The sequence below is a fragment of the Acomys russatus genome, chromosome 17, assembly GCF_903995435.1.
Source record: "Acomys russatus chromosome 17, mAcoRus1.1, whole genome shotgun sequence".
NCBI classification, from domain to species: domain Eukaryota; kingdom Metazoa; phylum Chordata; class Mammalia; order Rodentia; family Muridae; genus Acomys; species Acomys russatus.
The window spans coordinates 11,898,334-11,913,631 of NC_067153.1; the positions used below are offsets into that span (position 1 = coordinate 11,898,334).

Sequence of the window (15,298 nt, forward strand, 5' to 3'; positions counted from 1 at the left end):
GTTGATGTAATTATCTTTCTCATTTTCTTTGTGGTCTCTAAACATTCTTTGTGTGATTTCTACTCTTTTTGAATATTGTTTGGGTTTTTCTTCCCTCTTGTAGATGGAGTTCAGGTGTTGGTCAATGTGTGCAGAGCATATAGGGACTCTGAGGTGGAGGTTGGCATGCCTTCTGAAGGTCTCAGTTCCGGGTGGTTTAGTTCATCTGTCCTTTCCTTGTCCTCGTGTTTACTGAAGTGAGTTACCACTGGGTGGGTTTCCCAGCTCAGTTCTTTGCTCTGATGTTTCTCCTGGCTCATTCTCTTGCCTTGCACTCTCTCTGCTGGGGTGTTGGCTTCCGCCTACTTGGCCACACCCCTCCATAAGAAAGTCCTCTTAGGATGCCCGGCTGATTTGCCCTTCACTTGGGGTTCATATTTTCTGGTGGCTAGTTATTTTCCAAGATCTTCTGAGCATTTGCATTGATGCTGTGAAGATGCCGTAGTCTTGTCTGGGTCCTGACGTTTCTGTCTTAGTGGGTAGTTCACAAGGTCTTTTAGGTTTTGCCATTGTCCCGAGGCCTAGCTGTCCATTTTCAAAGCATTTGTGGCACTCTTCAGCTCTTCCTGTTTGGGCCACCCCAGAACTGAGGACTCTAACCATGGTCACTTGGATTGATTCCATGTGCTGTGCTCTGGTGAAGCCTGGGAGTTGCCCACAACTGTCAGATTGGGGCTCTTAATCTCTGTCCCATTCCAAACCTCCCTCCTGTGTCTCTATTATGGGCCAGTGTGACTTTCCCATCTGTGTGTCTCCTGTGTGACCAATTGTCCAGAAGAGCAGACAAGAGGCTGGGTGTGGTGGTTGCCATTACTTGTGGCTTGTGGGACCTCAGCTCCTTGATCAGAGAGTTGTGTGTACCTATGCAGCCTGGTATTGTGGCAGCCCTGTCTATGTACAGTGCTGTCACATGGTTGGGCTGGAAAAGAGCAAAAGGAAGGACAGACACGGTTCTCTTGTCTCTCTGGTCAGGCTAGCCTCTTTCTGCTGTCTCTGGCATACACCAGTAAGATCCCAGCACATTCCTGGAAACACTCATTGCAGCCCTCTGAGCTTCAAGCTGCCTTTTGGGTCAGGGCAGGGCAGTGAAGGGAAGTGTAACTCACTCCCAGTTCAGACCTTTGATCTGTCTCTTCAGGTTTAGAACTTTCTGCGTCTTTGATTCCGTCGCTCCATCTGTGACTTAGGGATGGATTCAGTTACAGACGGTGGGAGAGATGAAGGAGCTCGTGCTTATTGCAACCTTTTCAGCATTGGAACTCACCCCCCAACCCTGCAGAAAACAATCCACACCACTCATCTGCCTCAAACTCTCAAAATAGCTTCCTGTCATGCTTAGAATAAAATCAATATTTTCTTATGACCTTTCCTCCGTCATTAATCTTCTGCCAATCTCGTCTCCTCTTGTTCTGTTCTGTGATCACACTGCGCCTCAGGATTTTTGCATTAATTGCACATTCTCTTTCGGAGGCTCTCCTCCAAGACCTTCACAGGATGGCTCTCTTGTCATCAGAGCCCCAAATGAAATATCGTTTCTTCAGGAAGACTCTCCTTGGCCATCAAATCTGAAGTGATTTTTTTTAACCCCCTGTTGATGTTTCCAGGAGATGCACTTAATTTCTGAAAACTATTTGTATTATAGGAGTCTCATGCCCTGCTGCATTTCATAGCCTACTTTTTATACTAGTGGTTGCCATAGCAACCAGATTTATGCAGGTGTGACCAGAGAACACCTCGCCTTAGCAGTGCTCAGCATCTCTTGCTTTCTGGAACATTCTAAATGGCTTGCCAACGCTGCAGGATTGGATGACCCCAGGTACCCACTGCATAGCAATTTAACTAGTGAAGTATGAGACCTGATCTTTCAGGAGAAAGCTTGTCCAGTGAGGCAAAGATTTGGTCAGAGAACGAACCATCCTGTTTGTGACTCAGATGCTCATTTATGAAGAAAAGTCTCTGTAGGGTCCCAGAAGGAGCCAAGAAATGTAACCAGAGCTGCCCCAGGGTGGCCAGCTCAGTAAATTGCCCGACAAAGCCCTTGCTGTGGCCCTGCCTCATCTCTCTACTCTCTCCACACTCTCCCCTTCCCCTGGTCTCTCTTCCCTGAGTCCCAGCTCAGCTCTACCTTCCACAGTGGCCCCTAGGCTGGGACAGTATGCTAAATGACTTTCAGATACTTTTTCTAAAACATTTTAATGGAAACAAAGTTGGACGGAGAGACTGGAACTCCAGATTTTAACATTTTGCTAAATTGTATACATTTAAAATTAAAGACAGAAAGCTATACTGTGAAAACTCTATGTTCTTCCTATCCACTAATAAAGACTAAATTATTGTTAACTGACAGTATGGAATATTTTTTAAAAGTCTTTAAAAGTTGCCATACGTGTGTAGTATATGTGTTATTTTCTGCAGCTTACTTTCCTGGCACCATTACCGTAGGATGTATTCATGTGTCTTAGTTACTTTCCTACTGTTGTCATAAGATCTCTTGGCCAAGGCAACTTTTAGAAGAGCTCATTTGTGGCTTACAGTTCCAGAGGCTTAGGATCCATGACCATCATAGTGGGGCAGCAGGCAGCAGGCAGCAGGCAGCAGGCAGCAGGCCACTGGAGCTGGAGCTGAGCACTTACATCCCGACCCACAAACACAAGTTGGGAGAGCTGATGGGGATGGTTTGGGATATCGGAACTTCAAAGCCCACGCCCAGCGACACACTTCCTCCAACAAAGCCACACTTCCTAATCCTTCCCAAATAGCTCTTCCAATTGGGACCAAGTATTCGAACCTCTGGGCCTATGGGCACCATTCTCTTTTGAACCACCACATCTGGACATGGTAAGCTGTTTACAAGCCCATTTCCACCCCTGCACAGGCTTCCAGCTTCTTTCCTTTTGGCTTGCACCTCATTAAAAGGAGCCTTTGGCTTCTCTCAACCACTTGCAATGCATGGTTTTGAGCATGTCTCTGTGGGAGCCCTCTGAGTTAATACACATCGACATGGCATTGTTAGGTCCAAGGTGTTTATACACAGCTTAAGGCGGTAATTACCCTCTTTTGCCTTGCAAACTTCTTCTTCTTCTTTTTTTTTTTTTAAAGAAGTTGTTCCAATTTATTTACACCTGACTTTTTGCTGATGTACATCTTGGCCAAACCTTGGTTCTGGAATACTTTTAGGTGTATCCATTAAGTTGAGTGGGGGAAATAGTGTCTTATAGTTTGAGTTCTTCCTCTGGCTGCTAGCTTGATAGAATGTCTGTTTACTGCCCATTGGACTTCCTCCAGTTTTGACTGTCACTTCCCCACCCTTTGCTTAATTTCTTACTGAGTCATTTCTTATTGATTTATGGGAATTCTCCACGAAATCAGAATTCTAATTTCTTGTCAGTTTAATATATTGCAAGCACCTTTCCACAAGTAGCTTGTCTTTGCTTTTTGATGGCTTCCACTTATACAAAAGTTTGTAACTTTAACAAAGTCAAACATGCTGTCTTTCTTTTATATTTTTTATGTCATAACTCATTTGTGAAATATTTCACTTTTCACAAGCTATTTATTTGTTTTAATCTCTTTAATTCTTAAGTACATTTTAGATAGTGTTTCATGACTTTCCGGACATTTACGACATCCATTGACCATAGGTGAGCCACTGATGACAGAAGAAACATCCCCCAGCCCAGTCTAGCTTATTGAATGGGGTTTCCTAGAGAGGTACCAGTGACCCAAGAACAGCGGCATCACCCAAAATCCTACCCTAGCCTCCTACCCTACACAGCTCACAGAAACTGTGTCCCTAGAGCCTCCTGCACTGGTTGCTGACAGGAGAGTCTCACCTGTCAGCAATTGTTTAGTGACCTACAACCTTGGGGAGAGAGGCTTTGGGAGTCTTGTAACATTCTGAGTTCCTTGAGCTTTGTAAGTTGGATCAGTTCCTGTCCTCCCCCTAGAAGGGAGTATCTGAATGAATGGATGAATTCTGAGGAAATGGCCACACCACACTTAGCCACTTGAAATGCTTTTAAGCACATGGTGTGAGGCAGGGACGTTGTTTCCTGTGCACATGACCATGTGTCCTAGCGCGCAGAGAGCATCACCTCTCAGTGGCACCTCCAGCTTCACAATTGTGAGCATGCTCCGGGCTGTTTTCCATCATTTATGCTTTGGATGATTTCTGAATGTCTAGCAAGTCAGAACTTTGCAACATTCCCACCATCATTGTTTTGTATGTTCTTGGCACTTTAATATATATATAAAATACCACACCAGATTTTACTAAAACTAAAATGGTATTGCCCCCTTTTATTAAGGTGCATTGAATACATGTAGGTATGGAGAACTGTGGCGTCTATTAAAATATGGTCTTCATATCCTCAAGTATAAACTATCTATCTCTTTATTCATTTGACTTCTTTGCTAATTGTTCTGCCGAGACTTAAATAGTTTACATAATTGTCTTACCTGCATTAGTTGCATTTATTCCTAAATGTCTTATGGGCTGCACTGCATTTATAAATCTACATTCTTAATTCTTTTTTCCTTATAATTGTACACAGAAATATTACCAGTAATGTGAGGCTTTATTCTCCAACCTTTTGGAATCTGTTGCTTTTAACGTCATGGAAAAAATCGTTTTAATTTAAAACCCCATCTTCCTGTAATCTTTCCCCAATTCAATTGGCAAGCAAGCAGAGACCCTCTCTTTGTTCCTCACCTCCCTTTCTCGACTGTGTGCATACAATAGTAGCTGACAGCAGGGGTGACTCCTACGTCTGTGAGGAGTATCAATTGATAAATTGGCAAATGTATGCCTTCTGGCAGCTGGAGGTCCTCTTAGCCCACCTTGGCCATAGACCCAAATCTACCACTTTCCATGCAAGTTCATCTGCCCTCAAAGGCTTGCTCTGACTTCAGTTCTTCTGGAAAATTTTTCCTAGGCTTCCTTTCTCCTCAGAAAGGTGAAAAGTAAACAAAAACCCAAGAATTGAACAAGAATGAAAAAGTAAATTGTGTGTTCTAACAGCTCATAAAGAAAACCAGCCACAGCGATGTGGAAAGACACAGGAGAAAATGATATTACAGTGGGCACAAAATGCTACCACAGTCTGGGATGGAAGTTAATTTATGAGTAATGATAGAAAACAAAGATCCACCACTATATCATCATGCTGTGTCGACAGGAGCAACAGAGACACCGGCTCAGACGCCCCACGCAGACTGTGACTCAGAACAGCAAGCACAGCAGGCACTGTCTCTCTGTGCCACATCCCTACACAGCTTCCCGGGTACTGTGCTCTGCAAGCGAAAACAGCCTTCTATCTTAGGCTTTAAAAAGTGTGTCCCACCCCCATTAATGTTTTATGATGAATGTTTGATGTTTGATGAAAGATTTTGCTGTGGTTAAAGATTTCATGAAGTTATGACAAAGGCAGTCCAGATCTTCATTCCTGGGATCGCCTTTGCCTAGGAGTCAAGGGAAGCGCCTGCTTATAGACAACTGTCTGAGCATGCTACAAAGCCACTCCCCAGAGGGAAGATACCCTTGCCTTGAGCCCCAGCAACAATAATGTGAGGATATCCTCTGAGGACCTCCGACGACCACATTGCCCCGGCCTGTACCAGAGATGGTCATGCTGTGCTTCTGCCTCCTTCCCTTGAGAGGCCCGACATGCACACATGCAAAGATTACTTTCTGACAGCCCCTGGCCTCTGAGCAGTGCCTGCTTCTCTCTGTGTGTGAACCCTACATGTGTTCCCACATCCTGCTCTGTTTATGATTCCTTCTCTTAAGGTAGCAGAGGACAGGTGTGCTCAAGGGAGTTGGCCAACTGTGAAGGCAAAACTTGAGCTCTGAATCTGGAGAGTGAACTGCCCACCGTCACCTCAAGAGTCCTCCCCTGTACCTCCCTCCCACAAATGTCAGGACACAAAGGCAAAATCCTACCGCACTCTCTAGTCCTTTGGCTCGGATTCGCAAATAACCAACAGAGCTCTCCCTGTTGCTTGGGGGACACACTAGACAAGTCAGAGTCACCTAGCATGTCATGTTTTGATTCCACACAGAGCTAGAGATGACTCTGAGAGTATCTCTTTGTTTCTATCTCTTACTTACCCCCCAAGACCTATGATTCATTCTGCTTGCCCAACGCCAGCACAGCTGCCCTCTACCTCTGCTCTTGCGGTGGCCATGGCTGTCTCTCTTAGATCACCCAAGAGGTGTCAAGTTCCTGTCATGTGCTCACCGTGACACTCGGTATTTGGGAGGCTGAGTTAGTTTTAGGCAAGCACTCAACTGTAGTGGAAACTTAGCTGTATTGACCACAAATGAAGCATGGGCTGTTGGTATTTTTAAAATATTTCAGCCATGTAGCTAATAAGTCAAAGGGAGGAGGCAGTTGGGCTTGGATACTGCTGCTGTGGGAGGAGCTTCCGGCCCCAGGTCTGCCCTCCACAGTCTGTGGTTCTAGTCTCATCTCTGAATGGTTACTGAGCTTCAAGACCTTCTGTACATTCCAAGGATGGAAGGGGAGCCAGGGAGACTGAAGGCCAGAAGTCTCCTCCTCCTGGTCTGTTATTTGGGGTTCTGAGAAGCCTGTGGCTCATCGGTGGAGAGACTGTCATTGGGAGTATCTCTTGCTACCAGAAGCCTTTGGAAGTAGAGAATTTTACCTGCTACTGTGCAGGAAGCAAGGGGGGGGGGGGTAAGGCTTTATATGCCTGGTGAACTAGATAGCTTCCACAGCTCTGAAGCATCCCTGAGTATGATGTAGCTTCTAGAGAAGTCGGCACAACACGTGGAGCCCAGCTCTTCACATTCCAGGACCCAGTCCATTTGCTCAGTCTTGGGTAGCTGAAGACTTCCCTATTTGGACATAGACTTTATTGAGTGACACTGTATGCCAACGTGTGTAGATGATCATAAGGGCCAGCTGCTCACTGCTTGCTGAGGCTGGGAGCACTGAGGCACTTCCCAGGGCCAGGGGCTTTGGCGTTTTCACAAATGCCATCTCTGCACATCTTTAAATAGTGGCAAGTCCCCGGAGAGGAGGAAAGGGCAAAGTTGCTTCCCTTTGGTGTTGGAGTGCTCTGAACTTCCTTCTGTCTTTCCACACAGCACCCGGCAGTGCCACCTGCTCCTCGATGTCTTCAACTCCACAGAGCACGAACTAACAGTCTGTGCCAGGAACAACTCTGAGCTGGTCCTGCATGCCACCGAGTGCCAGCGGTAAGTGTCCTGCAGAGGCAGAGCGAGGCCGGGACCCAGGTGGGTAGAGCTTGGTAAGATCCAGAGTCCCTTCCTTACTCTCTTCTGGACCTCTCCCCCACCAAGAGGCCTTTCCTTCAAGTCCAGCATGTAGACAGATCACAGATGCATGAAGCCCCACGTTTAACAACAACAACAACAACAGCAACAACAACAAGCCAGTGGGCCTGTGTCTTAGATCTAAACTCTTGCCCTATATTTACTCTAAATCTCTTCATCTATCCCCATCTCTGTCTTATTTTAAAGAATTAACCCCCCCCACACACACAACAGCTGACATTGGTATTGTTAGTCAGCAGGGAAATGCAAATGCAAAAATCACAGAGAGAAGCTACTGCACATTCATTAGAAACAGGGAGATGAAAAGACACAGAAAGAGCACTGGGGAGATACAAAACGCCCGGAACTCTCATGCTGGCACGATAGATATTACTGCAGCCGCCAGAGACAAAGTCACAGCACTTCCTTATAATGCCAAACATACACATGCTCCTGGCCCTGCTGTTCCAACTTTAGTTGTTACCACCCCCTTCCACCACCACCACTACCACCACCACTACCACCACCACCACCACCACCACCACCTCTTACCCATGCTGCACTACCTAGCCCCGCAGCTGATAACTCCAGAGTCAGCGAAAGACTTGGCCTCAGTATGTAAGATGGAGAGTGATTGAAGAAAGCCCTTAACTTTCCTTGAGCTGCCACGTACACATACCTGACCCTAATATGCACCCATACACATGTGAACATGCACACACACTTGCCACATGCATCCATATGCAAAAAAATAACTAAACAAATAAACAAATTAAGGGGATAGAAAGATGGCTCAGAGGATAAAGTACTTGCCATGTAAGTATAAGGACCTGAATTCGGATCCCCAGGGTCTACATAAAAGCCAGATTCGATGGTGCATACTTGTAATCCCAGGGCTGGTGGGAGTGCAGAGGGCTAGAGACAGGATAATCCTGAGGATTCACCAGCCAGTCTAACTCAAAACAAAGGTCCGAGTTCAGTGAGAGGCCCTGTCTCAAAGACAAAGGCAGAGAGCGATAAGGAAAGACACTTTCAGTTGCCTTCTGGCTTCCACATGTGCGTGTACAGACAAGTGTACCCATGTATGTAAACATGTGCACACAAGCGTGCACACAAATAAGAACAAACAAAATAGATTTGAAAATGAAAACATCGTCATCAAAAGAGGTATACAGGGATGTTCCTCAGTACCTCCCCTCCATAAAACAAAACAAAGCAGAACTCATCAGGGCTCTGGTATCTCTTACAGAAGAATGAATAAACAGTTGGTAGAGTTTTCCTACAAGGATGCACACCCTGCAACAAACCCACAAAATGCCTAAGAGTTTGATGGGATGTGAAGGCAGCCTTATCCGCAGAGTTTTTTTTTCTCAATGATGCCATTTCTGGGATGCCCCGAGCATTGGTTCTCAACCTGTGGGTCTAGGCCACCTCGGGGGTCTAATGACTCTTTCCCATGGGTCACCTAAGACCACTGGAAAACATAGATATTCACATTAGGATTCATAACAGGAGCAGAACTACAGTTAAGAGTAGCAAAAGAATAATGTTGTGGCTGGGCGTTACCACCACATGACGACCTGTGTTAAAGGGTCGCAGCAGCAGGAAGGTTGAGAGGCACTGGAATGAACAAAACCAGTCTCCAGTTAGGAGAGTCTCAACATGAGTTTCCTCTAGAGGGTTCAGGACAGCACTTGATCTAGAAAGAGAAGAAGGTAACTTTCTATGTGGTGGTCTAATAGGGTAACTCAGTGGGGTGGTGTTTTCCACAAACATCTATCTCCTTTAAAACCCAGCATAGATCCACCTGAGATTACAGTATGTCAATTGCACATCAAAAGAAAGCATGGCAAATCAGTGTGGAACTGTGGGTGAAGTCAGACATGCAGAGGAGTCTGGGCTTGCGGCTGGAACGCCAGCAGCGGTCTGACACGCGTTCCAGATTCCTGGGATTAACAGATGCTCCAAGGCCAGAGGGACAGATAGTAATGAACCAATCTTTAACCTTTATATTTGAGAAAAAAAAAAAATCTCAAAAGGAAACGTTAGGATGAGCAAGCCACAAAGAATAGTTAAGCAAAACCCACATCACCACCCCCTCCTTTTTCTTCTCTTCCTTCCCAGGGTGACAGTGGTGGTACCAGTCATGTCTGCACTTCTCTGCTCTTACTGTGTGTCTGTGTAGCCACAACCAAGTGCTATTTTGAGACTCTTTAAAAAAAAAAAAAAAAGATCCTATAAGTACTTCCCTATCATATGTGTCCTTCTGAAACTTAAAATAAGTGTTGTGCTGTAGAGCTAAGTATAAACCCAATTCTTTCATTTCGACTGCTATTAATATTTCATTGTGTAAATATGCCATCATCTTCATTTCTATGCTAATTCCGCACTGTGTGGTGGCTTCCAGCACATTCATATTTAATGTGATTGTTAATGACACGTATGACTATATGTTAGGACCCAAAGCCCCCCTTGCAGTGCAGTTTGGAAGCTGGAGACCCAAGACTTGGGGCCATTTCTGACTTTCCTGTGAGAGGAGCTGGAAGTGCTCCTAGGATCATCTTGTCTTCCTTTGGATAGGACTTGCCACCTGGGTATGAGAATGTGCTGTGGTCTGCACACTTCTGGCCTGTGCCAGAGGCTGAGCAAAGGCCATTTCTTCAGCTTCAGGGGGCAGGGCAAACACTTTCTGAAAGCATTCGTGCTGCCAGTGCTCTCCCTCTTAATTGGGGGTGGGCGTCTGCCATCTGTCCTGTGTCTTGGTCTACATGTTTTCATGTAGCTCATGATCTGAGAGATAAATCTGGTCTTCTTATGATACCAGTATAAAACTATGTTAAGAAATTATAAATCACTCAGCATGTCCTGTGGCGAAAACTTGGATCATTCTTGGCAACTCAGGCTTTGTGATATTAATGACCCAAGCCATAGGTAATTGCAGTTTGGTTTTATACTTCAGGCTTCTTCAGTAAGCTTTTTGCTTAACTTCTCATTTGAGTCTTAACTCATACTTTGTTTCATTCATTCACAAAATAGTCACTTAAAAACTATCAATACTTTGAGAAGAGGCTCTGTGGTGAGCCCTGCACCACTCCAGGAAGGGCAGGAGAATAAATTCTGACCCACGCTGAGCTGGGGATAATAAGCAGTGGACTGTGTAGCATCCAACCAGCTGGGGTCTCCCCATGTGCTCCAAGGAGGAATTTTCTCTTTAAATCTCTTTCTCTCTTTTCTCATTTTACCATGAGAGACTAATGGAAGCCCAACTGCACCTTCACTCTTAGATGTTGCTTTTGTTACTGACACCAAATACCTGGTGGAAAAGCTACTTACAGGAGGGTTTCTTTGGCTTGCAGTTTGAAGGACTACAGTTCTTCACAGTGGGGAAAGCGAGGTGGCAGGCGCATGAGACAGTTGGTCCTGTGTCTACAGCCTGGAAGCAGAAAGCAGACAGGAAGTAAGGCTAGCTCCTAAACCTTAACCAGAGTGAGACCCTCTTACTCTAGTGAGTGAGGCTTTACCACCTGCAAGTTCCATAACCTTCTACAACAACGAGGGATGAGGTATTCAAACACATGAGCCTGTGGGAGACATTTTGCCTTCAAACCCCAATAAATAGTTCCCTCAGCCAAACACCCTATCTTGCTGCTCATGAGCTCTTCTCCACAGCAGAGCCACCTTCTTCCCCACTTCACACTCAGTGGACCTGAGACTTCTTCAGAGCAGTGCTGCAGGCATGCCTCTGTCCTTGCTGCCCTGATGTCTCTGAGAAGACTGGGACTTTCCCTAGAGCTCTCCTCTTTTCTCCTCAGTCCCTCACAAGAGCTGCCTTTGGGAGCTGCTTTGTGGCCAGGTCAGTCTTCCCTGGGTGCCAAAATTAGAACCCTCCTAGTGTCTGCCCACTTGCAGCTCCAAAGCTGCTTCCATCATTCCATCATTGTAGTTGTTAGTTAGCTGCCTGCTCTTAATGCCCATTATCTGTCGTAGAACTGGTGGGTGCTCTCATGGCACCACAGTGGACTGAGCTTGAGTCTCTTGGCTCTGGACACCAGAAGTCCAGCTTCAGAGCAGCCGCTTATAACCCATGTCTGCTGCGGGCCAGATCCAAGTTTGTATACAGCTCTCCCTTTTGGGTTGCACAGAGAAGGAGGTGAGGGGGATCTTTCTTGATCCCCCTTTTAAGAGTCCACTAATATTACTCGTGAGATCTTTACCCTCAAGACCCCTCTTACCTCTCAACGTCCCCACTTCCTAATTTCATCACTTTGGGCACAAGGTAAAGAGATCAAATATAAGTTTGGGAGACTGTACACATCTGGTTCATAGGCGAACATGCCAGATGAGCAGGTGTTAGTGAGGGCCAGAGGGCAGGGGTCAAGGGGCCGGCCCAGGCCAGAGGACAAATATGGTGTGGAAGCCTGCCACACGTTCCAGTGCAGTAGAAAATATAAAACACTTGTTCATAAACTAAGGGCTCAAGTGTTTACAGCTCAGAGATGCTCCAGGCGTGGTGGTGCACACCTTTAATCCCAGCACTCGGGAGGCAGAGGCAGGCAGATCACTGTGAGTTTGAGGCCAGCCTGGTCTACAAAGCGAGTGCAGGATAGCCACGGTTACACAGAGAAACCCTGTCTCGAAAAACCAATCAACCAACCAAATAAACAAAAAACCTCAGAAACGCCACTCTTGTCCCTGCTGCTTAGATGGAAGGACAGCATTGTGTCAAATGGCTATACAGTGTACGTGTCCCACCCCCCTATCCTTTGGACACAGGTGACCCATCTCTGAGTCTCACAGCTTCCTGATGCTTTCTGACTGCAGGGAAGGGCTGCCATGTAGGTTTTCCTTTTGCCCAGGGTGATTTGAGCTGTTTGGTCTGGAGTTCTTCCATTATCCAGGCTCCTTAGTCACCACACAGCCAGCGCACTCCCTAGAACTGCGGGCTGTGCTCACTTCTGCATTAATCCCCGCATGGCATCATCCCAACCCTCCACTCCATGCTTACTTTTCAGTCTCATGTTCAAACCCTGGTAGATGGGTAGATGTCTTTCCCAGCCACATGCCCTATCTCGTTGCTCACGAGTTCTACCTCCACACACCAAGGTTCTTCAGTCTGTGTGACAGTTCCTTGGGTGGCCTTTCCCCTGAGGGCAGGAGTCAGATCTTGCCTAGAGTGTCAGGGCATTGCCTGGACTTCCGCCTCAGCCGTTGGCCCGTGGCGTGAGCTGCACCCAGTAGGCCAGGCTTCATCCCATAGCACTGGGCACCTTTTACCACTCAGCTTTAAGAGAAACTCAGATACAAGAGAAGGCACTCACTATGAAGAGTCAGCATCATCTTTCTTACAAATATGTAACATTGCCAGCAGCAAACATGCTATAAAATTAAGATTTGATAATTATTACAGAGGGTTGGTGTTTTTTTTCTTAATTATCAGACCATTAAAATAAAATTTCGCAGTAACCTCCTTTAATGCATAAACATCTTTATAATGTATGGTAATAGATGTTATTGCATCATATGTTTCAGGATCAGGGGCTTCATCCCACTCCCCCTCTGACATCATCTTACTAGTGTTCCCACATAGGTCATAGGCTATGTAGAATCCCACAGGCTGTTACAGCTTGAATACCTGGAAACTTCTGTCTACAGATTTTGATGCTCTAACCGCTGGACAGTTCTGTCTCGAGGGGTTACATTGGGGTTCCAGAGAGCTGTTTTCCCAGCTCAGAACAGCCCAGCACTCCTCTATCTGCCTCCACCCACTACTCTATTTCTTATTCCTCCACTCTTGGCCCTTAAACTGCTCCAAAGAACCCCCTGAGTCATCAAAGCAATACTTGATCACACAGAGCCCATCCTCCTGCAAATATTGAGCATTATCTAGAATATTTGACCTTTCTTCAACCCATTGGCTCCACATTCCCTTCTGCAATATTTCTGAGTTACAGGTAATGTGTTTTTATTGTATTTTCTACATCCTTAATTTTTCAGCTTGAAGGGAGAATGGGACAGTTCTCCAGAGGGGAAATTTCTAGAAATAAGAGTGGGCAGGGTTTAGAAGTCCAGCCTTTGAGCTGATGCTTTGCCTGAGGCTATTATCTGAGCCCTAGCCCAGCATCCCCCTCCCTCTCTATGCCACCCCAGGCTGCTGTCTTGGTAACTGGCAGCTGATAGTTTTGGTCCTGGGAACCCAGATTCCTCTGAAGACAGTAGGAACTCCTAAGATCAGGGGTGGAAGTGTCAAGAGTTTAGCCTGGACCCATGGTGAAATTGAGAGGCCAGGGTCTTGGAAGACATAGCTATTTGCTGATTCTGTTGGGCAGGGCAAATTGTTTTCTTGTTTCTAAGCAGAGAAAAATGAGATGGCATGATTGAGGTTCTGTACATGGTAGACCTTTGCAACCAAAAAGTCCTGGCTCAGACATTTTCCTTCAGGACTTTTCCTCTCTTGCCTGGCTTCTTCCATGCAGCCATTCCTGAAGTCTCCCTGTCACAAGTTGGGGGTGGGATGGAGACTCATGTGGAGGCTCCTGTCTTCTCAGCTGATCACTGCCATGACAAGTGAGCATTGCCTGGGCCTGGAGCGTGTCATGCGTTTCCAGCTTGGTCCTGTCATAAATAACTTAATTGCTTCGGGTAGAGAGTTACCCTGCTTTGTTGAGGTCCCAAGGATAGTCTCATAGTCATGGCAATCTATGTGTGTTGTCACAACCGCCGCCCCCCCCCGCCATTGTTTTAGATAGTGAAACTAGTCCTTGTCACACACCCATCAGCATATGATTCATAGTAGGGGCTCAGAAAGTAGAAGTTGACAAGGTTAATTTTCAGGACGTCTGTTCTTGACTGCCAGAGCAGCCTGCAGCCTCAGCCCATCATGGTTAATAAAAGGTCCATGGAAGATCCATTTCCCTTCTGTGGAAACCAAAGGATCAAGCTTTTGCTTAACTCAGCAGATATCACTGGGGCCTCATCTGCCAAACTTCTTCCTGTTCCCTTATCCTGGGACCAAAAAGTCTTCCCTCACCTGCTGGCAATGAGAAACTGCCCTACCTAGGGAGGTTGTTTACCAAAGGGATTTAAAACCCAGAACTGTGAGCCAGTCAGCAGTCCATGTTGGAATGTCCTCAATGGATAGCAATGGGAAGGCAGAAGAGCTGTGAAGGAACCTGCTTGGGGCCAAGGCCTGTGTGATTGATGCACCTGCAGGAATCACACACACAGACACAGCATCCCCCAGGGAGCCAAGGCAAGCCACAAATCCCAGCTGCCCTTTCTCTTCCTGGCCCCTACAGGTGCTTGGGCCAGGTGTGGCTGGCACATGTGGATGTAGCTCAGTTTTGCCGAACTCTGGTCTTTCTCTGGGGTCTCTGCTCTGCTGTGGGTCCTAGATCCTTATCCTCATTCCCTGCTTGACGTGGCCCCGGTGTGGTGTTATCTTTATTGCTTGTATTCCTGGCTCATCCCTGGAATGACCTAACTCACTGTTCTTGGAGCCACACTACTCCATTAGGCCTGGAAGCCAGGCATCCCTAACTAGGGATAAGAATCTGTCTGCATGCCGAGCCTAGACTGGGATCTCTCAAGTGGAACACACTCTCACCTTTGGGCCATCAAATGCCTTTACCTATTGGTTAGGAAAGGTCCTTGCCATATCTTGTCCAAAAAAAAAAGTACTCCATCAATTAGCCAGGGATGTGGGTGGCAGTCCCGGCTCTTCAGGTTCTTGGTCATGACCTTGGCTATCCCGTCTTATCCAATGAGGAGTAATAATCCAGGTACATCTGCCTCAGGGCTGGGTATCTACCCTGGAAGGGCCAAATAAAAGAGAGTTGCTGATCACCACATTGTATTGACACCCAAGGCCGCCATTATGTATTCTAACCCTAACAAGCCCAACCATGGAGGTGGAGATATAGCTCAGTTGGTAGAGTGCTTCCCTAGCAAGCACAGAACTCT

The 15,298-nt window shown here is 46.4% G+C and overlaps 1 protein-coding gene across 2 annotated transcripts in view; it reads left to right on the plus strand.

The window, feature by feature from the left end:
* Positions 1–15,298, plus strand: part of Trappc9 (trafficking protein particle complex subunit 9) — a 456,412-nt gene that overhangs the window by 302,489 nt on the left and 138,625 nt on the right. The window contains exon 19 of one of the 2 annotated variants that reach the window (XM_051159558.1): positions 7,151–7,261. In XM_051159558.1, coding sequence (XP_051015515.1) covers positions 7,151–7,261 — 111 coding nt within the window. Of the gene's footprint in view, positions 1–7,150; positions 7,314–15,298 lie in introns of those variants that run through there. The other variant, XM_051159557.1, reaches the window with a different exon arrangement.